Source organism: Cyprinodon tularosa, unplaced genomic scaffold (genome assembly GCF_016077235.1).
Source record: "Cyprinodon tularosa strain WSP-4 unplaced genomic scaffold, ASM1607723v1 ctg133, whole genome shotgun sequence".
In the NCBI taxonomy this organism is placed as follows: domain Eukaryota; kingdom Metazoa; phylum Chordata; class Actinopteri; order Cyprinodontiformes; family Cyprinodontidae; genus Cyprinodon; species Cyprinodon tularosa.
The window spans coordinates 592,571-609,464 of NW_024038148.1; the positions used below are offsets into that span (position 1 = coordinate 592,571).

Sequence of the window (16,894 nt, forward strand, 5' to 3'; positions counted from 1 at the left end):
AGGTAAAAATCACAAGTTTCAAATACCAATCAAAAATGTTTTTTGAGTAAGAAACAGAAAATTTTGGTCACTAATCACAAAATTTAGGACAGATCCCAACTTTACAGTATAAGTAACATATTATTTAGTATATTTTATTTACGCATCACAAAGTTTAAAAAAAAGTAGAGTATAACTCACAAATTTTGGAGCACCAATCGCAACAGGCCACTCTTTTGATTCATACTCAGATAATTTTGATTTGTACTCGAATAATTGACAAATTGTTACTTCCAGACTAGTATTCTCACAGATGAAACATCTAATGTGCCATAGGATTGGTGTGTATTGGGCAGAGTTAAATTGCATATCGGGCAGAGTTAAATTACCTGTAGATAATGGGAAAGGTTTTGCAGTTCTATCGTAGTAGAACAAAAGGCAAGGTTCTGGGGAATTGTCAACTGCCCAAGGAGAAATTTTTGATCAAATGCTAACAGCTTTAAATATAATTAGAAATCAAATACTGGAAAATTAGGTCAAACAAAGTCCTCTTCTTCTCCATAAAAAAAAAAAAATCATCAAATAAATAAATGTAATCTAACAAAAATTTTTTTAGATTACATTTTTAGATTAATTTTTTTTTCTTTCCTACTTGCATTGATTCTGTTTTATCTTCCTGTATTTTAATCATGTAAAGCACTTTGCATGGTCTTTGTACTGAATTGTGCTATACAAATAAATTTGCCTTGCCTTGCCTTGCCTTGCCTTATATATTAGTTAACAACAAGGAACAAATTCAACTCTTAATTTGACACGTTTATTGACTTACATTAATAAATTCAGACTCCTAAAGAAACGATCTTTATGACAGTTATCTTAGTCCATTTATTTCCCAATAATAGTTGAAAATCCATGCTCGACTTGGACTAAAATTGCAGATTTCCATCAAAACACGTGCAGCTCTAACTGGAACAAAAGGTGGTTCTACATTCTAATAGACTAATAAGACTAATAAGTCTTGGAGAAGGAATACGATACACTTCAAAAGTTTAAATCCCAAAATAAATGATAAAAAAACAAGAAAACAGAAAGGAAATATGTATTATTTTCCTTTTCTCTCACAAGTATGCAAAACTGTTTTGTTAATCTACTACTAATAAGAGTTTTTGAGTATAGTAGGAATGAATACAAGAAAGTCCAAAGGGTGTGAATACTTTCTCAAGGCTAATGTACTTTACATGCCTCTTTCTCTGAAATGGCAGCTTTCTTAACTTTGTCAGATTAAAAGGGGGAGAATGAATGCAAAGAAATGAGGTTAGCTTTCCTTCTAATCAGGTTAGTGGGCAGGGGAAAGGAGGGACAGGTTGAGAGAGAGACCAGCTGTTGGTCCAGGGAAGAAGACGGTACAGTAAGGTGAGACTGTGAGAGGAACTTGGCAAACCATTTAAAGCAAAATAGAATGAATAATAATATTCCATACCTATAAATTCATTTTTGAGAAGCTCTGCCAGCACAGAAAGTTGTCGTGGTAAAAAGAAAGAGACACATGGTCAGGTGTAAAGTCTACTTTAAAGCAGATACAAAGATTTTCTCGAGCCGCCAGCTGTTGGGACTGACGTTTGTACCGTATTAGTAACGGACAGACAACGCAGACAGCTTCGGCCCATTTGACCCCCCGCCCCACCCCCACCCCAGGAAAAAAATGATGTTGGGGGGGAGGGGGAGGGGGGGGGTAGAAAGCAAACAGAAGTGAGAAGCAAAGGGAGAAAAATTAACCAAAGGCTAAAGGAAAGACGACAGCAGCAAGCGGGAAGAGGGCATGCAGACACAGAGGAAAAAAGACGGAAAAAACGACAGCAAGACAAGAAGCCACATCACTTACTGCTATATTTAATAGACCTCATTTCTGGAGTAAACGACATTGGACAGGATTGCAAAACAAATGAAAAAAAAAAAAAAGAAGACGGAAAGGAAGAACAAGAAAACAAAAGATAAAAAGCAGTGAGTTATTCTCCAACATAAAAACACACTACAGTTAATGAGGCTGACACAGCAAATGGGGGTGAGTGCTGTGACTCGTTTGACTAATGGCAGTTGTGTTGCCTTCGTATTGATTACAGCATACCTCTCGTATAGCTCTTTGGTCCCGCTACTGCTGCTTACAGCTATTATAACCCTCCAAATAATTTACAGGGAAATCATCCCAGCATTCCCAATTTTTACGGCACCGAATGCATTACTGGCCTTAATTAGAGAGAGAAAAATTCAGCCAATCTAATGGCCGGCCTGCCTAAACTGAAAGTGAATCTCCTCCAACACAGTGAAAATAAAAAAGCACATGGTCGCACGGACAGACTTTTAAGATGTAGACACGGCTTGGTGACTGGATGCGAAACACAGATTCCATCAAATCTGACATTTTAAGATGTAAAACTAGTTAAAAATCGTTGCTCTAGTTTCAGTTTAAAAGCTTTTCTATAACATCAAACCAAGGCAGTATGGCGTGGAGCTTCTGGAAACATGCCTGGGATTGTTTGGACAGCAATGTAAAAGTGGCCAGAATTTATAACGATTAAACCATGTGATTTCAGTCGACACCTGATGTGTTTCAACATCGCTGTCCATGCAATCGCAAGAGAGCAACAAAGCACACCCCATTTGCATCGCTGGTTTTTAAAGGAGTAGTCCAACATTTTAGGAAATCCACATTTTCACATCCCTCTCTAGAGTCCATACTAGGCTGCGTGAAGCTGAAACAGGATGAGCTGATGCACTGAACTAGTTGTCCTTCCTTGGCAGAGATGATGAAGTGTCTAAACATCATTTTCATCCCATTAAGTATCACTCATCTTGAACAACCATGTCGTGCACTGAGTGTATGTGTTTTGGGATAAAGGGTAAATATATTTAGGAAATCTGTCTTACTTTTACAGCTACATGAAGCATTCAGTAAGCTTAGATCAGTGAATCTTCGTTGCTGCAGACTGAGCGTCTGCATGGCACAGAAACAGGTCAGGTGACGTCGTTCTCGGGTCATTGTCATAACATTTGAGCCAGATAACGTATACTTTTTTTTTCAGGGACGGGTTTTTAACTCATTGAATTTGATTAGTTAGTCAGAAACATTTCAAAACAAAACAAAAAATTATTATATACTAAAATACCAAGCAGGAACCTTTATATTCTCTGCTTCTTGTAAAGATTGACGCAAAAGCAAGGTCACAGGTGTCCACTGGGGATTATTAAGCTTAAAGCCATGGCCGTTTCTCAATATGTGTACTTTTCCGTTTTCATGGGAAACGTCATCAGCCTCAGCCCTAGTACTGTTCCAATTCACAAGAACAAGCAGACCGAGAACAGACAAAATCCCCGGATGTTGTTCTCGCTCCTCCCTATTTAGTGAAAATGCTTTAGAACAGACTTGTACGTTCTTGAGATTGACAGCTGTCCCAGCATGCACTGCGGCAGCAGTAGCTTTCAGGGGTGCGCTCACAGAGCTCAGAGTATTAAGGTAAAAGTTGTTCAATAAAAGTACGTTTTAAGATAATTTGAGGCGAGAATATCATACTTTAAAGTGTCACTATATGGCACATTTACTGATTTAGTGCGAAATAAACAAAAAATTTCAAAAGTTGAAAGGACCTCAGCATAGCCATGTGTGGAGGACCTCTGGCTCTGATGGCGATATTTTAGTTTTATTTGGCAAAATGCTCATTTGATTTGTGTTTATCTGACTGTGTTAATTATTATTCCCCAATAAATGAAAAAAGTAAGAAATGTATTATTATCCAGAGACTATTACCGGTAATTACATGAGGTAAAATGCAGTTCCAGACGAGCAGAGAGTTTGGTGACATCACAAGTATGCTTCCATTCCAATTGACCCATATTTATGCAGCGTGCTCCTGTTCTCCCAGGGGCCAGTATTTACTGTGTTCCTCTGAAGAATATACTTGGCGAGGACAAAATTCCATACTCGCGTTCAAGTGAATTGAGAAAGGGTGCATGGCTGTTTCTTAATGTCTGCCCTAACCCCTAAATCCCTCAATCACTATATAAGGATTATAGGACTGTTCACACTTCTGTAGAAGTAGTTTTTCTACAAAGTTGCATAAATTATCAGGGGTTTCTAAAAGAAGCTAAAATATTCTAATTTAGTTGAATAACCTAAATTGAGGGATAAAAGTATAAATATATGTATATGTGCTCATATAATTATTCATTCAATAACTGAGGAGAAAAACTGTTTGTTTTTTTTATTGATAATTTGGTTAAAGCTGCAGTCTGTAACATTGAGAAGAGAGCAGACTTCGACTGAAAATTTGAAGAAAAACAGGTTTCACGCCACTCCCCCACCCTCTCTGCTTCACTTATGCCCCACCTCCAAGCTCCACCCCTCCCACAGCATCTGCGCGGCTATGGAGAGATATTTGTGCCATCGGTTTGAGCGCGCAGGAACCAATCCGAGCGCGCAGTGAGACAACACGCGCGCGCGCAAAACCGGTCTGGCGCGCGCTCAACTCTGAAAAACCCTCTCAACACACTGTTCTCGCGCTCAGTTTCATCTCTGCGCGTGCTCGAATCCGTCTCTGCTCGCGCTCGCTCGACCTGCTCTCTCTCCGCGCTCAACACCAGCTGTGCGCTCGGCTGTTTCTCCGCTCGCTCGACTCTCTGCGCTCGCAACTTCAGCAATGAATGTATGTAACTGAACCATACCATCAGCCAATCACACCCAGCTTCTTTTCATCCAATGAAAGCATTCCTTCCTTCTTCTTCTTCTTTTCTATCATGGCGGATCGCAAGCAACTTTAAGGTGTATACCGCCACCTACTGTTCATGAGTGTGTAGCAACATTGTTTTACATCTATTAAATTCTATTTTTTAATTTTGTATTCTGCAGATAACTAAATAATGCTTTCCTTAATCTATAAACATCCTTTATATTTCCTTTATTTCCCAATAATCCTTTAAGACTCCATTCTTGGCCTGTCATTTCAACTACTCTTCTCAATTTTTCCCTTTCAGGTTCATATGTTTTACAGTTCATTAATATGTAAGCATTCGTTCCAAATACTACATCCGGTTAAATGAAATAAATAAAATAAAATAAATAAAAACACAATCAGGAAAATCAAACAACTCTTACAGTTTCCTAACCATTTGATGGACAGAAGATATTACTATAAAATATCTTGAATTATCTCAAATAAACTTCAGTAAAACAGTTATTAGATCATTGCCTCATCTCTTTTACCTGCTATTGACATGGATTTAAATTTGATGTTTTAAAAGAAAAATAAGGAGGATATTTCAGGTTCCAGTATGGTTCAACAATATATAGATAAAAAATATTATGGATATGTTAAATTTTTTATGGATGCTTCAAAAATATTCCAATATTAGGAATGGTGTTTTGTTTTAGTTTCAGAATTTATTTTTAAATCGGGTAAAAGAATCAGTGATGGAATTCAGCCTACAAAGGAGAAATGTTTTGGATCATATTGGCCTTACAATGGATTGAAGAAATCGTTCCATTAAGAAGTTTAGTTTGCTCTGATTTTAGATCAGCGACCGTTATATTAATTTAAACGCAATTATTCAGACAGCAGACCTGATCTGAAATTTAACAATTATTATTTAGAAGACCTTTTACAGATGGACTCAAAATAAGAGGGTTATTCTTTATTATATATATTAAGAAGAATAATTTGATAAACAGGATTTTTCAGTTGGTGGCGGTAATTGTTGTTTGCCAACCTCCATAAAAAACAACAAAAAGAAGAAACACCCGCCACAAAAGCTAAGAGTAAGGCCAATATGATCCAAAACATTATCTATATACTGTTGAACCATACTTGAACCTGAAATATCCTCCTTATTTTTCTTTTAAAACAGCAACTTTAAATCCATGTCAATAGCAGGTAAAAGAGATGAGGCAATGATCTAATAACTGTTTTACTGAAGTTTATTTGAGATAATTCAAGATATTTTATAGTACTATCTTAGGAATGTTGACAAAATAACTGTAAGAGTTTTTGATTTTCCTGATTGTGTTTTTATTTATTTATTTATTTATTTTTTCATTTAACCGGATGTAGTATTTGGAACGAATGCTTACATATTAATGAACTGTAAAACATATGAACCTGAAAGGGAAAAATTGAGAAGAGTAGTTGAAATGACAGGCCAAGAATGGAGTCTTAAAGGATTATTGGGAAATAAAGGAAATATAAAGGATATTTATAGATTAAGGAAAGCATTATTTAGTTATCTTCAGAATGCAAAATTAAAAAATAGAATTTAATAGATGTAAAACAATGTTGCTATACACTCATGAACAGTAGGTGGCGGTATCCACCTTAAAGTTGCTTGCGATCCGCCATGATAGAAAAGAAGAAGAAGAAGGAAGGAATGCTTTCATTGGATGAAAAGAAGCTGGGTGTGATTGGCTGATGGTATGGTTCATTTACATACATTGCTGAAGTTGCGAGCGCAGAGAGTCGAGCGAGCGGAGAAACAGCCGAGCGCACAGCTGGTGTTGAGCGCGGAGAGAGAGCAGGTCGAGCGAGCGCGAGCAGAGACGGATTCGAGCACGCGCAGAGATGAAACTGAGCGCGAGAACAGTGTGTTGAGAGGGTTTTTCAGAGTTGAGCGCGCGCCAGACCGGTTTTGCGCGCGCGCGTGTTGTCTCACTGCGCGCTCGGATTGGTTCCTGCGCGCTCAAACCGATGGCACAAATATCTCTCCATAATATCTCTCCATACGCGGCTACCGCATGCGACCAGAAGGGGGGGGCGGGATTCAGCGTGTGTGAGCTGTGATTGACACTCCATCAGACGCTCCTCTGGCTGTGATTGGTTGTTTTGACTCGTCCCGAATTATTCTTTCCAGATTGAAATACAGGCAGTAGGCGGTACCAATTGAAGCAGTTTTTTTCACAGGTTACATATCACATGTACTGCTGGTGGGCATAGGGACAGTTTTAGCCAATATGACAAAAAAGTGATTTTTTAAAACTTACAGACTTCAGCTTTAATGAGGTGGTTATGGCTTTCGCTTGATATGCGACTAATTAATTACAGACCCTGTAGTTAACTTGATTTAAAAAATGTCATTGTGTACCAGTACTAGTTAATTTTAAAAAGTGGAGTCTTAATTACATCTAAATGTAAGTTTGGCTGCCATCTGTTGGTTCCACTCCAAGCATATGCATGCTGAGGTGAGTGTGCCCAGAGCAACTGTTTACCTTTAGCACTGGGTTTTCCCAAAGTGGGGGTCAGGAAATGGGTTTCTCTATCATTGTGATGTGATTGAATAGAAATAAGTAATACGTAAATTTAACTGATCATGAAATAAGCGGATTTATTTCATTTACTACATGATTCAATTATTAAATATAACATTAAACTATGAAATGCATGATTATATAATTAAATATAAATGAGAAATAAGTCAATTCTAACAAATAAATATTATTACATTATGTTGTATCTAAATATAAATACAGACTGAAATATATATATATATATATATATATATATATATATATATATATATATATATATATATATATATATATATATATATATATATAGATATATATATATATATATATATATATATATATATGTGACTTTGTGTCCCACTTGAATATTGCAATAAAAATAAACTGAAATCTCATTTAAAAAAATAAGTTATTAAACTAGGCGGTTAGGTGTAAGTATTTTAAGCTTGGTTTTATTTACTGTTTGACAAATTTCAGCATCGCCATCAGTACATTTTTAAAAATGCATAAAAATTGGGTAATTTGTTCTAATTATTATTATTTTCTATGGTCCATATTTGTGTTACCGTTTTTTCTATAATCTTTTTGCTGTTGTAAACACAAGAATTTAAATTAATGAGTCCAATCTGTAAAAGTGGAACAGAAGAGATTTTATTTTCCAAGTATTTCTTTTTTTTTTCTTTGTCTTCCAAGATTATATGGGGCATTCTGGTTTTAGTGTTAAATGTAAAGGAAAGTGATCTAGAGCTTTGTTAGTGATATGCAATTCTGCCAATAGGTTATAAGCCTGTTGACACTTTAATGTTTAAGGATTTCCCAAAATGTGAAACTACTCATTTAAATGAATGTCACTGTAATTATAAGCCCAAAATGAAAACTCCTAAAGACATTACGAGTCGAATTTAAAGAAATGTACTAGCAGCATTAAGGGACATGCTGTAAGGAGAGAATCTATAAGATGATCCATGGATGCTTGGATGATATTTATGATCAAGATAGCTTTTCCTTTAACAAATTTCCAGCACCTCAACCTACATGAAGATCAGTGCCACAGCGGGGGTGGATACCAGTAGAATGAGTGACGCTTTAGAGGTCTCCTAAGCTGAAGACCTGTGGACGTACTTGTCAGTAGAATTGGATTTGGGGCGTTCTCTTTTTTTCACTTTACTAAATGAAACAAATCTCCTTTTCGCTGAGATAAACCACTCATAAAAACACTGAAAAGATCAAAATCCATCACTATGGTACTTATAAAGCCAAATGTGAACACAGTAAAGTAGTTTTGCTCAGACAGATTGAAGTTCTTCAAATGAATAAGCACCAATGGACCATCTACATAGACATATAATAAGACTCTTCAGTAAAAGCAAAGTAACTTTAGCTTTTATGTCAGCTCTCTGTTGGCTCTTTTTCATGTATAGTAAGCCTCCCAGTCAGCCTGTAAATGAATACTATGCACAATTTACAAGCAGACAAAAAAAAAAAAAAATTTCTGTAAAAAATTAAACTGATCAATTTCCATAACAGTTTATGCTCAAGTATCCAACATATAGCAAATGCAACTTCAAGCATGCGAGTGGGCATGAAACATAAACTTATATTCTAGCATTTCACTGGTAGTTTCAGATTTTCAGAGAACTCAAAGGGAGACCAGGTGGGTTGGATACAAAGTCATGCAAAGACACCCTTACACAGGAAACAGAGAAGCAGCTTAGTAAACACACACTCTATCCAACCCCTCCAAAGTTACATGCAGCATCTCAGTGAGAAGGAGACAAACAAGAGCAAATGGACGTACTGTAGAAACCTGCCATGACGGAGTTTTGACAGCGGTCCCCCGAATAGTCATTGGGACACCTGATGGAGGGAAAACAGGACACAGAGGAAGGAGAGTGGGATGGGGAGGGGTTAGAGACACAGACAGAAGAGAGGCAATAAAACAGGAAGGAGAGGAGGAGGAATGGAGAGAGGAGAGGAGAAAAGGAGGGGAGAGGGTGGGAGACAAAATAGAGCAGAGATGAGGGATTAGAAAAAGCACAATCCACCAAGTACAGAGAAAGAAGAGATGACCTGCGTACTGTGGCATTGCTGACATCAATATGACATCACTGCGATGGCTCAGACATCCGCACTTGGGGGGGTCATGATGATGGCGCATGATGTTGGATGGGTCAAACGTACAGTCGGTAACCTCTGAATTTAATCACACACATGCACACTCACCCCCACAAATGATATAATACAGCATGGCGCCTGTATTAGAAAAACCTCCACTGGTCATACATGTGTGTATGACCATATCTGTAAAATGTATAACTGATAACTGTACTTATTCATAAGTTTGCATTCTCTTTGCAACATATTTTTTATTTCTAGGACAGTACGAATGTTAATGCAAAAAACGCTTTGTTAAAACATGCTTTTATAAGCTCTAAGTTTGACACAGAGACTGCTTTATTACATATCTTAAAAAGTCCTAAGTGTTTAGGAGTAAATTTGAAATATTTACTTTTTATCTCAGATGGTAAAACTCAAAATTCTGGTCAAAAAGCCACCGGTTCTTGCAAGCTCTTGAATTATTCCATCCAATTCTGAAAACTTGCTGTATTAATCATAAACAATGACTTTTGCTCAACCTTTACCTTTAGAAGTAACACATCTCCAAATCATCAGCTCCATGTTTTACATTTGAAGCCTGTTCTTAAAGCCATCTTGACTCCTTTTCCACTGTTAGTGTCGATGGTTATGGACATAAAGTTCAATCTTGGTCTCCTCTCTCTATGTTACACTCCAGAAATCCAATACTCATTCTTGTCCTGTTTGGTGTGATGTAAGCGAGCTGCTTAGTGGCACTGATGTAGTAAAAGCTTCCTTCTGGCAACTTGCCTATGCAGCGTTTTTTCCCCCACCAATGCTTCCTTACTGTGCATATTGAAACTGCCACAATAATTTGTTTGAGAGCTGAAGTTATTTGTAGGTTTTCTTTCCCTCCCAAATTTTCCTGGCAGTTGTGGCTGGAATGTTGTGCTGGTCTCCCTGACTCTGGCTGGGTTTCAGAATAATCCCTCATTTTCTACGTCTTGATTAGCATTTAAACTCAGTCCATTGGACATTATTCAATATTTATTTCCTGTTTTACTAAGTTCTTATAAGCTACCTAGTGCTGTAGTTCCTTTGAGTCTTATTTTGCCTTTCAAGATCGGTTTATTCCAGTAGTTTGTAAAACTTCCAGGGGTCTGTCAGAAGCCCATAAAATTACTCGCTTTCTTAAAAAAAACTATTATTAAAGATTAACAGATCACAATGAAGGTGAAAACCTATACGAGCCATTTAAACACAGGTCTACCACCTTTCTTAGTGTTTTGTGGTTATTGTTTAAATCACTGCTGTTGTTATGAGGATTTTAAAAACAATATGCAAGGCTGCTTGATTAAAAAAGACTTCACTCAACATAATAAGTAAAATAAAGATTTCAGTATTACTTTTATGAGACATGTAGCCTAAAAAGATCAGAAATTCTACCATGGAACAACATACCATGGAAGTGATTACATAGCTTGATTCCATAAATGTTAACATTGGCCTATTAGTGGTGTCAATAAACAGCTTTATCAAAATAGAGTATTGTGACGATTTCTTGGATAATGATGCAAGGTAGCACTGGAGCTAGCTTAACGTACAGATAATGATGTTGATCACTACTTTCATTGTGCATCGATATAAATAAATCATTAATTGCTGAACTGCATAGATATTTATTCATGTCTTATCATACCCCTACAGTATAACCTAGTTGTTTGGTGGACAGAAAAGCTCCTGCAATGGAAGCATGCATGTGTACCAGCTTATTGTGTTTAAACAGTGAGAAACAGGGTGAGCACCCATACTTTTCCAGAGTATACTACAACACAGGGAAACTTGGATGACCCCACATTTATTCAAACTGCCATTACTTGAAAACTTCAGTGGAAGCCAATCACCAAAGAGGGAAAAAAAAAGTTAAGTTATAGGAAATGTGAAGTTTATCAGATTAGAAAAGCAGCTGTTATGTTTGTTTATGTTTAAGTCTTAAAGCTACTTTATTTATAGCAGTACTGCTGTGTAAACATAGGGACCTCTATTTCATCATTCACTCTGCAGAATCTGTAAGTTCAATCTCTAATGTTCTGCTCTCTCTTCTTTTTCTCATAGTAGCTTCATCTGGTCTTTTCCTGTTTGTCTGTGACTCCATCCTGGAGAGAAATATCAGCTGTGCTGCTGCCATCAACACCTTTGTTTATAGATGTTGGAGATCGGCCTGTTTTTCAGTGTAGTCCTGTTTCTCTGACTGTGTATGGCTGGATGTGCTCTCTCCATCCTGACATGGGAGCTGGCTCGGAGCTCGTCTGCCTGGCTGTGTGTTTATCTGGACGGGGTCGCCTTTTACAGCTGCTTTTTGTGTCTCTGCTTCTGTCTCCTTGAACCCCAGTCGGCCTCGGCAGATGGCCGCTCACACTGAGCCTGGTTCTGCTGGAGGTTTCTTGCTGTTAAAAGGGAGTTTTTCCTCTCCACTGTTGCTACAAGCATGCTTAGTGTGAGGGTTTGCATTCAAGTCAATGAGTTGATGCAATCAACTGGTTTTCCTTAGATAGAAAACTTTGAATCAATTTGACTGGATGATCTGGTGAACTGTAAAGTGCCTTGAGATGACATGTGTTGTGAACTGGCACTATAGAAATAAACTGAACTGAAAAAAAAATGTTATTGTCCCACTATGGCGAAATTCCCTCTCTTCATTAAACCATCTCCTTGGGGAGCAGTGGGCTGCCATTGTGGGGCTCCCGGGGAGCAGTGTGGGGTTTAGGGTTTGGCTCAGGAACCCAGAGTGAAGGATGTGGGGATCAAACCGGTATTTGCAACCTTCTCAGAGCACAAGCGCACTGCTCTAATAGGCAGGTATTTTAAAACATACATACAAATATAAGAAAAAATACTCCATCTTTATAAAACCTTTCTTCCACATGGATTTATATGATTATTATATATGATTATTAGTTTGGAGTCTGAGTCACTTTCCTCGGTGTCTGAGCTAAATGACAGAAAAAATGTTTGACTGCAGCTCCTATGTGTTGTACCTTAACGCCATGAAAACATGGATGGAATATTGGAAATTGGTTGTATAAGGATGCTGGACTGGTCAAAACAATGTTTTAAGGCTGTAAGTTGGTACCCCTCATGAGATTCCTAGAACTTCCTGGATCCTCTACAGATCTACCACATAAAACCCTTTTTCACCCACACAAGGCCCTTTTACCCACTGATGATGTTCTTTAAAGAGGGGTTCTGTCATTGCTGGCAAAGGACCAAGTTCTTCAAACTTGGTTTGAAGAACTAAGTTTGGCTTGTTTTCAAAAACCAGGTAGATAAGACCAGACTATCTGTACCTTTCTCTCTGATTTTTGCAGGAAAAGCCTGGAACCTGATCCACATGAGACTCATTTAAAGAAGGTTATCCTTCCACTAGTCAGAGCTAAGAACCAGCTATAAACAGCTTCAGCTTCAACTCTTATGCTTGGTTCACACCAGAAGCATTTTAAGTGTCCAAAACGCTTGGCAGCAATTTGGACGCTGGATCAGATTCTGGATTAAACTGTGGTCAAGTTGCTTTGAGGCTTAAATGCTCTGGATGCTCTGCGCTCTGGTTGTTTATCTGCTCTGCTCTGTTGCTACAAGCAAGAGAGCAGCTTCGCTTTATTTACTTTATGAGTTGGAAACATAGTTTTGACACTTTTTTAAGCGAGAAAGTCCACATCCAAACATCATCTGTGCTGTCAGCTCATCAGGATTATGATCCTACTAAAATATGCAGTTACTGTCCGGAGCACCAGACATCCAGCATATTACAGGCCCGGCCAGCGCTGGAAATCTCCGCTGCAGGCAGGCTGTGGGGGAATTTTCCGCTGCTGTTCGTAGTGGCTGGTAATTAATATAAAGAGTTTTTAGTTCTGTGGTAAAAACTGCAAGTACCAGAATATACAATCGAATATGGTTTGTCAACAGGTTTTAACATTTTTAGACAATTTGGGTATTTATAAACAGTTTCACCATAGTTTATATAAAACATGTTTTAGTGCAGCAATAATGATCAGAGCTTGCCGTGTTTTCCTTGTAGCCTACATAACAATCCATTATTCCAGCTTTTTTTTTTTATCAACCTTTATAGTGTAACCCCAGTTTAGCTCTACAGGTAGTGTCTGTCTTTGCTAAAAAACTCCTGGATCAGCTTTTCTGATTGGTTGATGCTTCGGCGTTCAGCGGCAAAAGTTCTATTTTCTGAACTCCAGTGTTGAACACTCGGATACGTCACTCCCGATGCTTGGGACGCCTTGCTGGACCTCTCAACGCCGTCCCCCATAGACTTTGCATGTAAATCAGATGCTTTGACACTCAGAACGTGCCAGGTGTGAACGCAGCATTAGCCATGCCTCTTAGCTCTCCCTGACTACCTCTCATCTTCCTCAGAATGGAAATAATTGATGGCAAAAGGCCTGGCAGTGAGAGGAAAAGGATTTCCAAACTAAACAATTTGGGTTTTGATCTTTTTTTAGAAACCTCAAGAACATTTTGTGATAATCTTAAGCTGAAGCTATGCAAAAATTAGAGGTATAAACTGACAGAAATGTGATATATTACACCTAAGTAGGTTATTTATTATCATCTACAAACTAAAAGTCTCAATCGTTATGTTTGCATTGACTTAGAAATTGCATCATTTATAATTACATAGGAGCGGGTCTTGCATTTACAGTGGCAGACATCTTTGCACTTAGGCAGCAGAGAGAGGAAAAATTAGTTTGTAGAGATCATCATTATGCTAAAATGTGACTGCAGCAAGTTAGGCCTATATAAAATCTATATTCTACACAGACTAATAAAATACTATTTATACAATTATCTATGTAATCAAGATAGATGACGTTGTGGAAGCCATTTTTACACCATGACGGCTTCCTTAATGTAGGAGATGGAGAAACTGTGGGTGAGAGATTAAAACAATACAGCTTTGAACCTGTCTAAACTGATGTTCCTTTTCTCATGATTCATATAAATTTAAGGATCGATTTAAACAAATATTACAAACAAACACTATTATCCAATATTAGTCATTATTTATATAGCAAAACAACATCTCTTGCTGATACTTACCTTGCTCTAATTCTTTGGCACTATATTTTTTGTCATTAGTTTTAAAACAGAAGGAAAACCATGATGATCTGTATTGGTTTTTCTAAACACTCTCAGCTTTGAAGATGGGAGAGACAAAATGCTGAGTCTGCAAACAGCAGCCACTGAGTGAGCCGTTATACCAAATCAATCTGACTCAAATGCCATTACAGTAACAAGATCTTTGACACAGAGTCAGAGTTTAACCTAGATTTATCGTGCAGTCTATGAGGAAACTGACCCTTTAACTTTTTACTGAATCATTTCAGAAAATAGGAAAGAAAGACGTAACTCAACATTAGGATTGCACTGAAGAAATGAGTACGGTATAAAATAGGCTCACTGAGCAACATTCACATTAATTTCATTCTTCTGGTGTAATATCAAATTTCCCTTCATACTGTTTTTTTTTTTTTTTTAGCCTTTTTACAGTCTTTTCCAAGGATTTTGATTTCCTGCTGCATCAGTTGACGTGAAGACATTCAAGTAAAACTGGTGCTTTATGCATGACATGAGGAAAAGGTTTGGAAAACCCTAGAAAGAAAGATTGTCAATTAGCATAATGAGTATAATTTAAGGGTCAGCATGAAAAGATTTATGTGACCGAAAAGCAATGCTCGTACTCAAACTCGTTGTCTTCCAAAATCAGGGACAGGGTGGTGGGGACAGCAGTCTCAGCAGTTACTCCCAGACTTACCTCTCCCCAGACACCTCTAACAGCTTCTTTGGTGGATGTCTAAGATATTTAGGGCCAGCCAAGAGTTACAGTATAGTCCCTCCAATGTGTTGTAGGCTGACTCCTGGGCCTCCTCATGGTGGGATTTTCCAATAGGTTTCCAGGCGGCATCAAGAACAGATGTCAAACCACCCCAGCTGATCGAGATTTCATGACCAAAGGTGAGGGTGGGAATGTAAACCAAACGGTAAATCAAGAGCTTTGACTTTTACCAAAACAAACTGGTGCAGTGTCCCCTTTAAGGCATCAGCTGCACAGATGCATCTATTGAACTTCAGTCTCCCCTCACTAGTAACCAGTGGTTGATACCAAGATACTTGAAATCCTTCACTTTAGGCAGGAAGTTATCTTCTGTTTGAAAAGCCTAAGACACCTTTTTCTTGTTGTGAACCGTAGACGGTAAGGCGCTTCACACTTAGCTGTAGATCGGGCCAGTGCACGCTGCAGATCTTAACAGGAAGGAGCCAGCAGAACCACGTCATAAACAAAGAGTAGGAACAAAACCCTTTGGTCAAAACCAGCACCTCCTTAGCTCAATCCTAAAGTCCTGTCCATACGGGATATAAACAAGGCTGGTGACAGCCCTGCCAGAGTCCAACATGCACCGGTAACAGGTCTAACCTAATGTGGCGATGCTTACCTGATTCCTGCTGTGTATTTTCGACATAATAGCCACTAGTAAAGGGCTCTAACTTCATACTTCAGGAATGCCTCAAACAGGGGACATCTTCCACTGGCTTGAAAAGTGCCATGAATTCTCACGCATCCTGCACCCTGCAAAACCACACTGCTCCCTCTGACGCCATGGTTCAACAATCAGCCAAATTCTCCTCTTCAGCACCCTTGCATAGGCCCTCCTGGGGAGGCTGAGAGGTGTGCTCACCTTTGTGTTGTTCTAAGATTCTATATAAGACAGGCGATGCGCGTTAACTATTTTCTGTATCTTTATTTCTTAGCTCAAGCATAACTTTTCTAGTACCAAGGTACATTTCGAACCCTGTTGCATACTGGGTATTGGACTTCTAGAGCTTCCAGGCTCATAACATTGCATCCTTTCCCCTACAAGAAACAATACTTAGCAGATGAGACAAAGCCATTTTCTGTAATAAACTTTTCAATTTAAACATTTGTTAAAAAAAAAAAAAAGAAGAAAATTATTATGTGCCTCTAAGCATCAAAACACCAACTTAGAACAATACCGACATTGTTTTCTGTCACTCCACCATTTCAACCCCTTTTTTTCTGAACTGGACAAAAAAAACAGACAAACTAAAAATTCCTTAATGCAACTTACACTACCAAAGAGAATATTTAGTAACTCTCAATTAACCTTTTAGATGGTTGAATATGTCTCTTAGGTCTAGCCAGTCTTTCAACAGTCGGCAATGTTGACACAGCGGATGGTGACACACCAGCTAATGATGCAGATGCTGCCGTTTTTGTCTCCATGTGGCTGTAGAGATGTCCCTAAATTGCACCATATCTCCAAGCTTCAGCATTGGAAGGCGTTTTGTCATCCAATGATGCAGAGTTTTCTGTTTTGCTTTTTGTTCTTCCTATTCTTTTCCGACTTTGTGGGCACTTTTGGGTGTCAGCAGCTCCTCATTTACCAGTAGGTTGGAGTGAATGTGTCGACCTCTGGGCTGTAACGGCCTCATGGTTAGGGCATTGCGCTTGGAATACTGAGGTTC

General features: G+C 38.2%; 1 protein-coding gene across 6 annotated transcripts in view; it reads right to left on the minus strand.

The window, feature by feature from the left end:
- Positions 1-16,894, minus strand: part of nrg2b (neuregulin 2b) — a 121,337-nt gene that overhangs the window by 27,670 nt on the left and 76,773 nt on the right. For 2 of the 6 annotated variants that reach the window (XM_038277629.1, XM_038277627.1), the window contains exons 5-7: positions 9,063-9,121; positions 1,862-1,885; positions 1,460-1,483 (exon numbers count right to left, since the gene is read on the minus strand). The exons of 1 other annotated variant lie outside the window; for it this stretch is intronic. In XM_038277629.1, coding sequence (XP_038133557.1) covers positions 1,460-1,483; positions 1,862-1,885; positions 9,063-9,121 — 107 coding nt within the window. The remainder of the gene's footprint in view (positions 1-1,459; positions 1,484-1,861; positions 1,886-9,062; positions 9,122-16,894) is intronic. 3 more of the 6 variants (XM_038277624.1, XM_038277625.1, XM_038277626.1) reach the window with 3 other exon arrangements.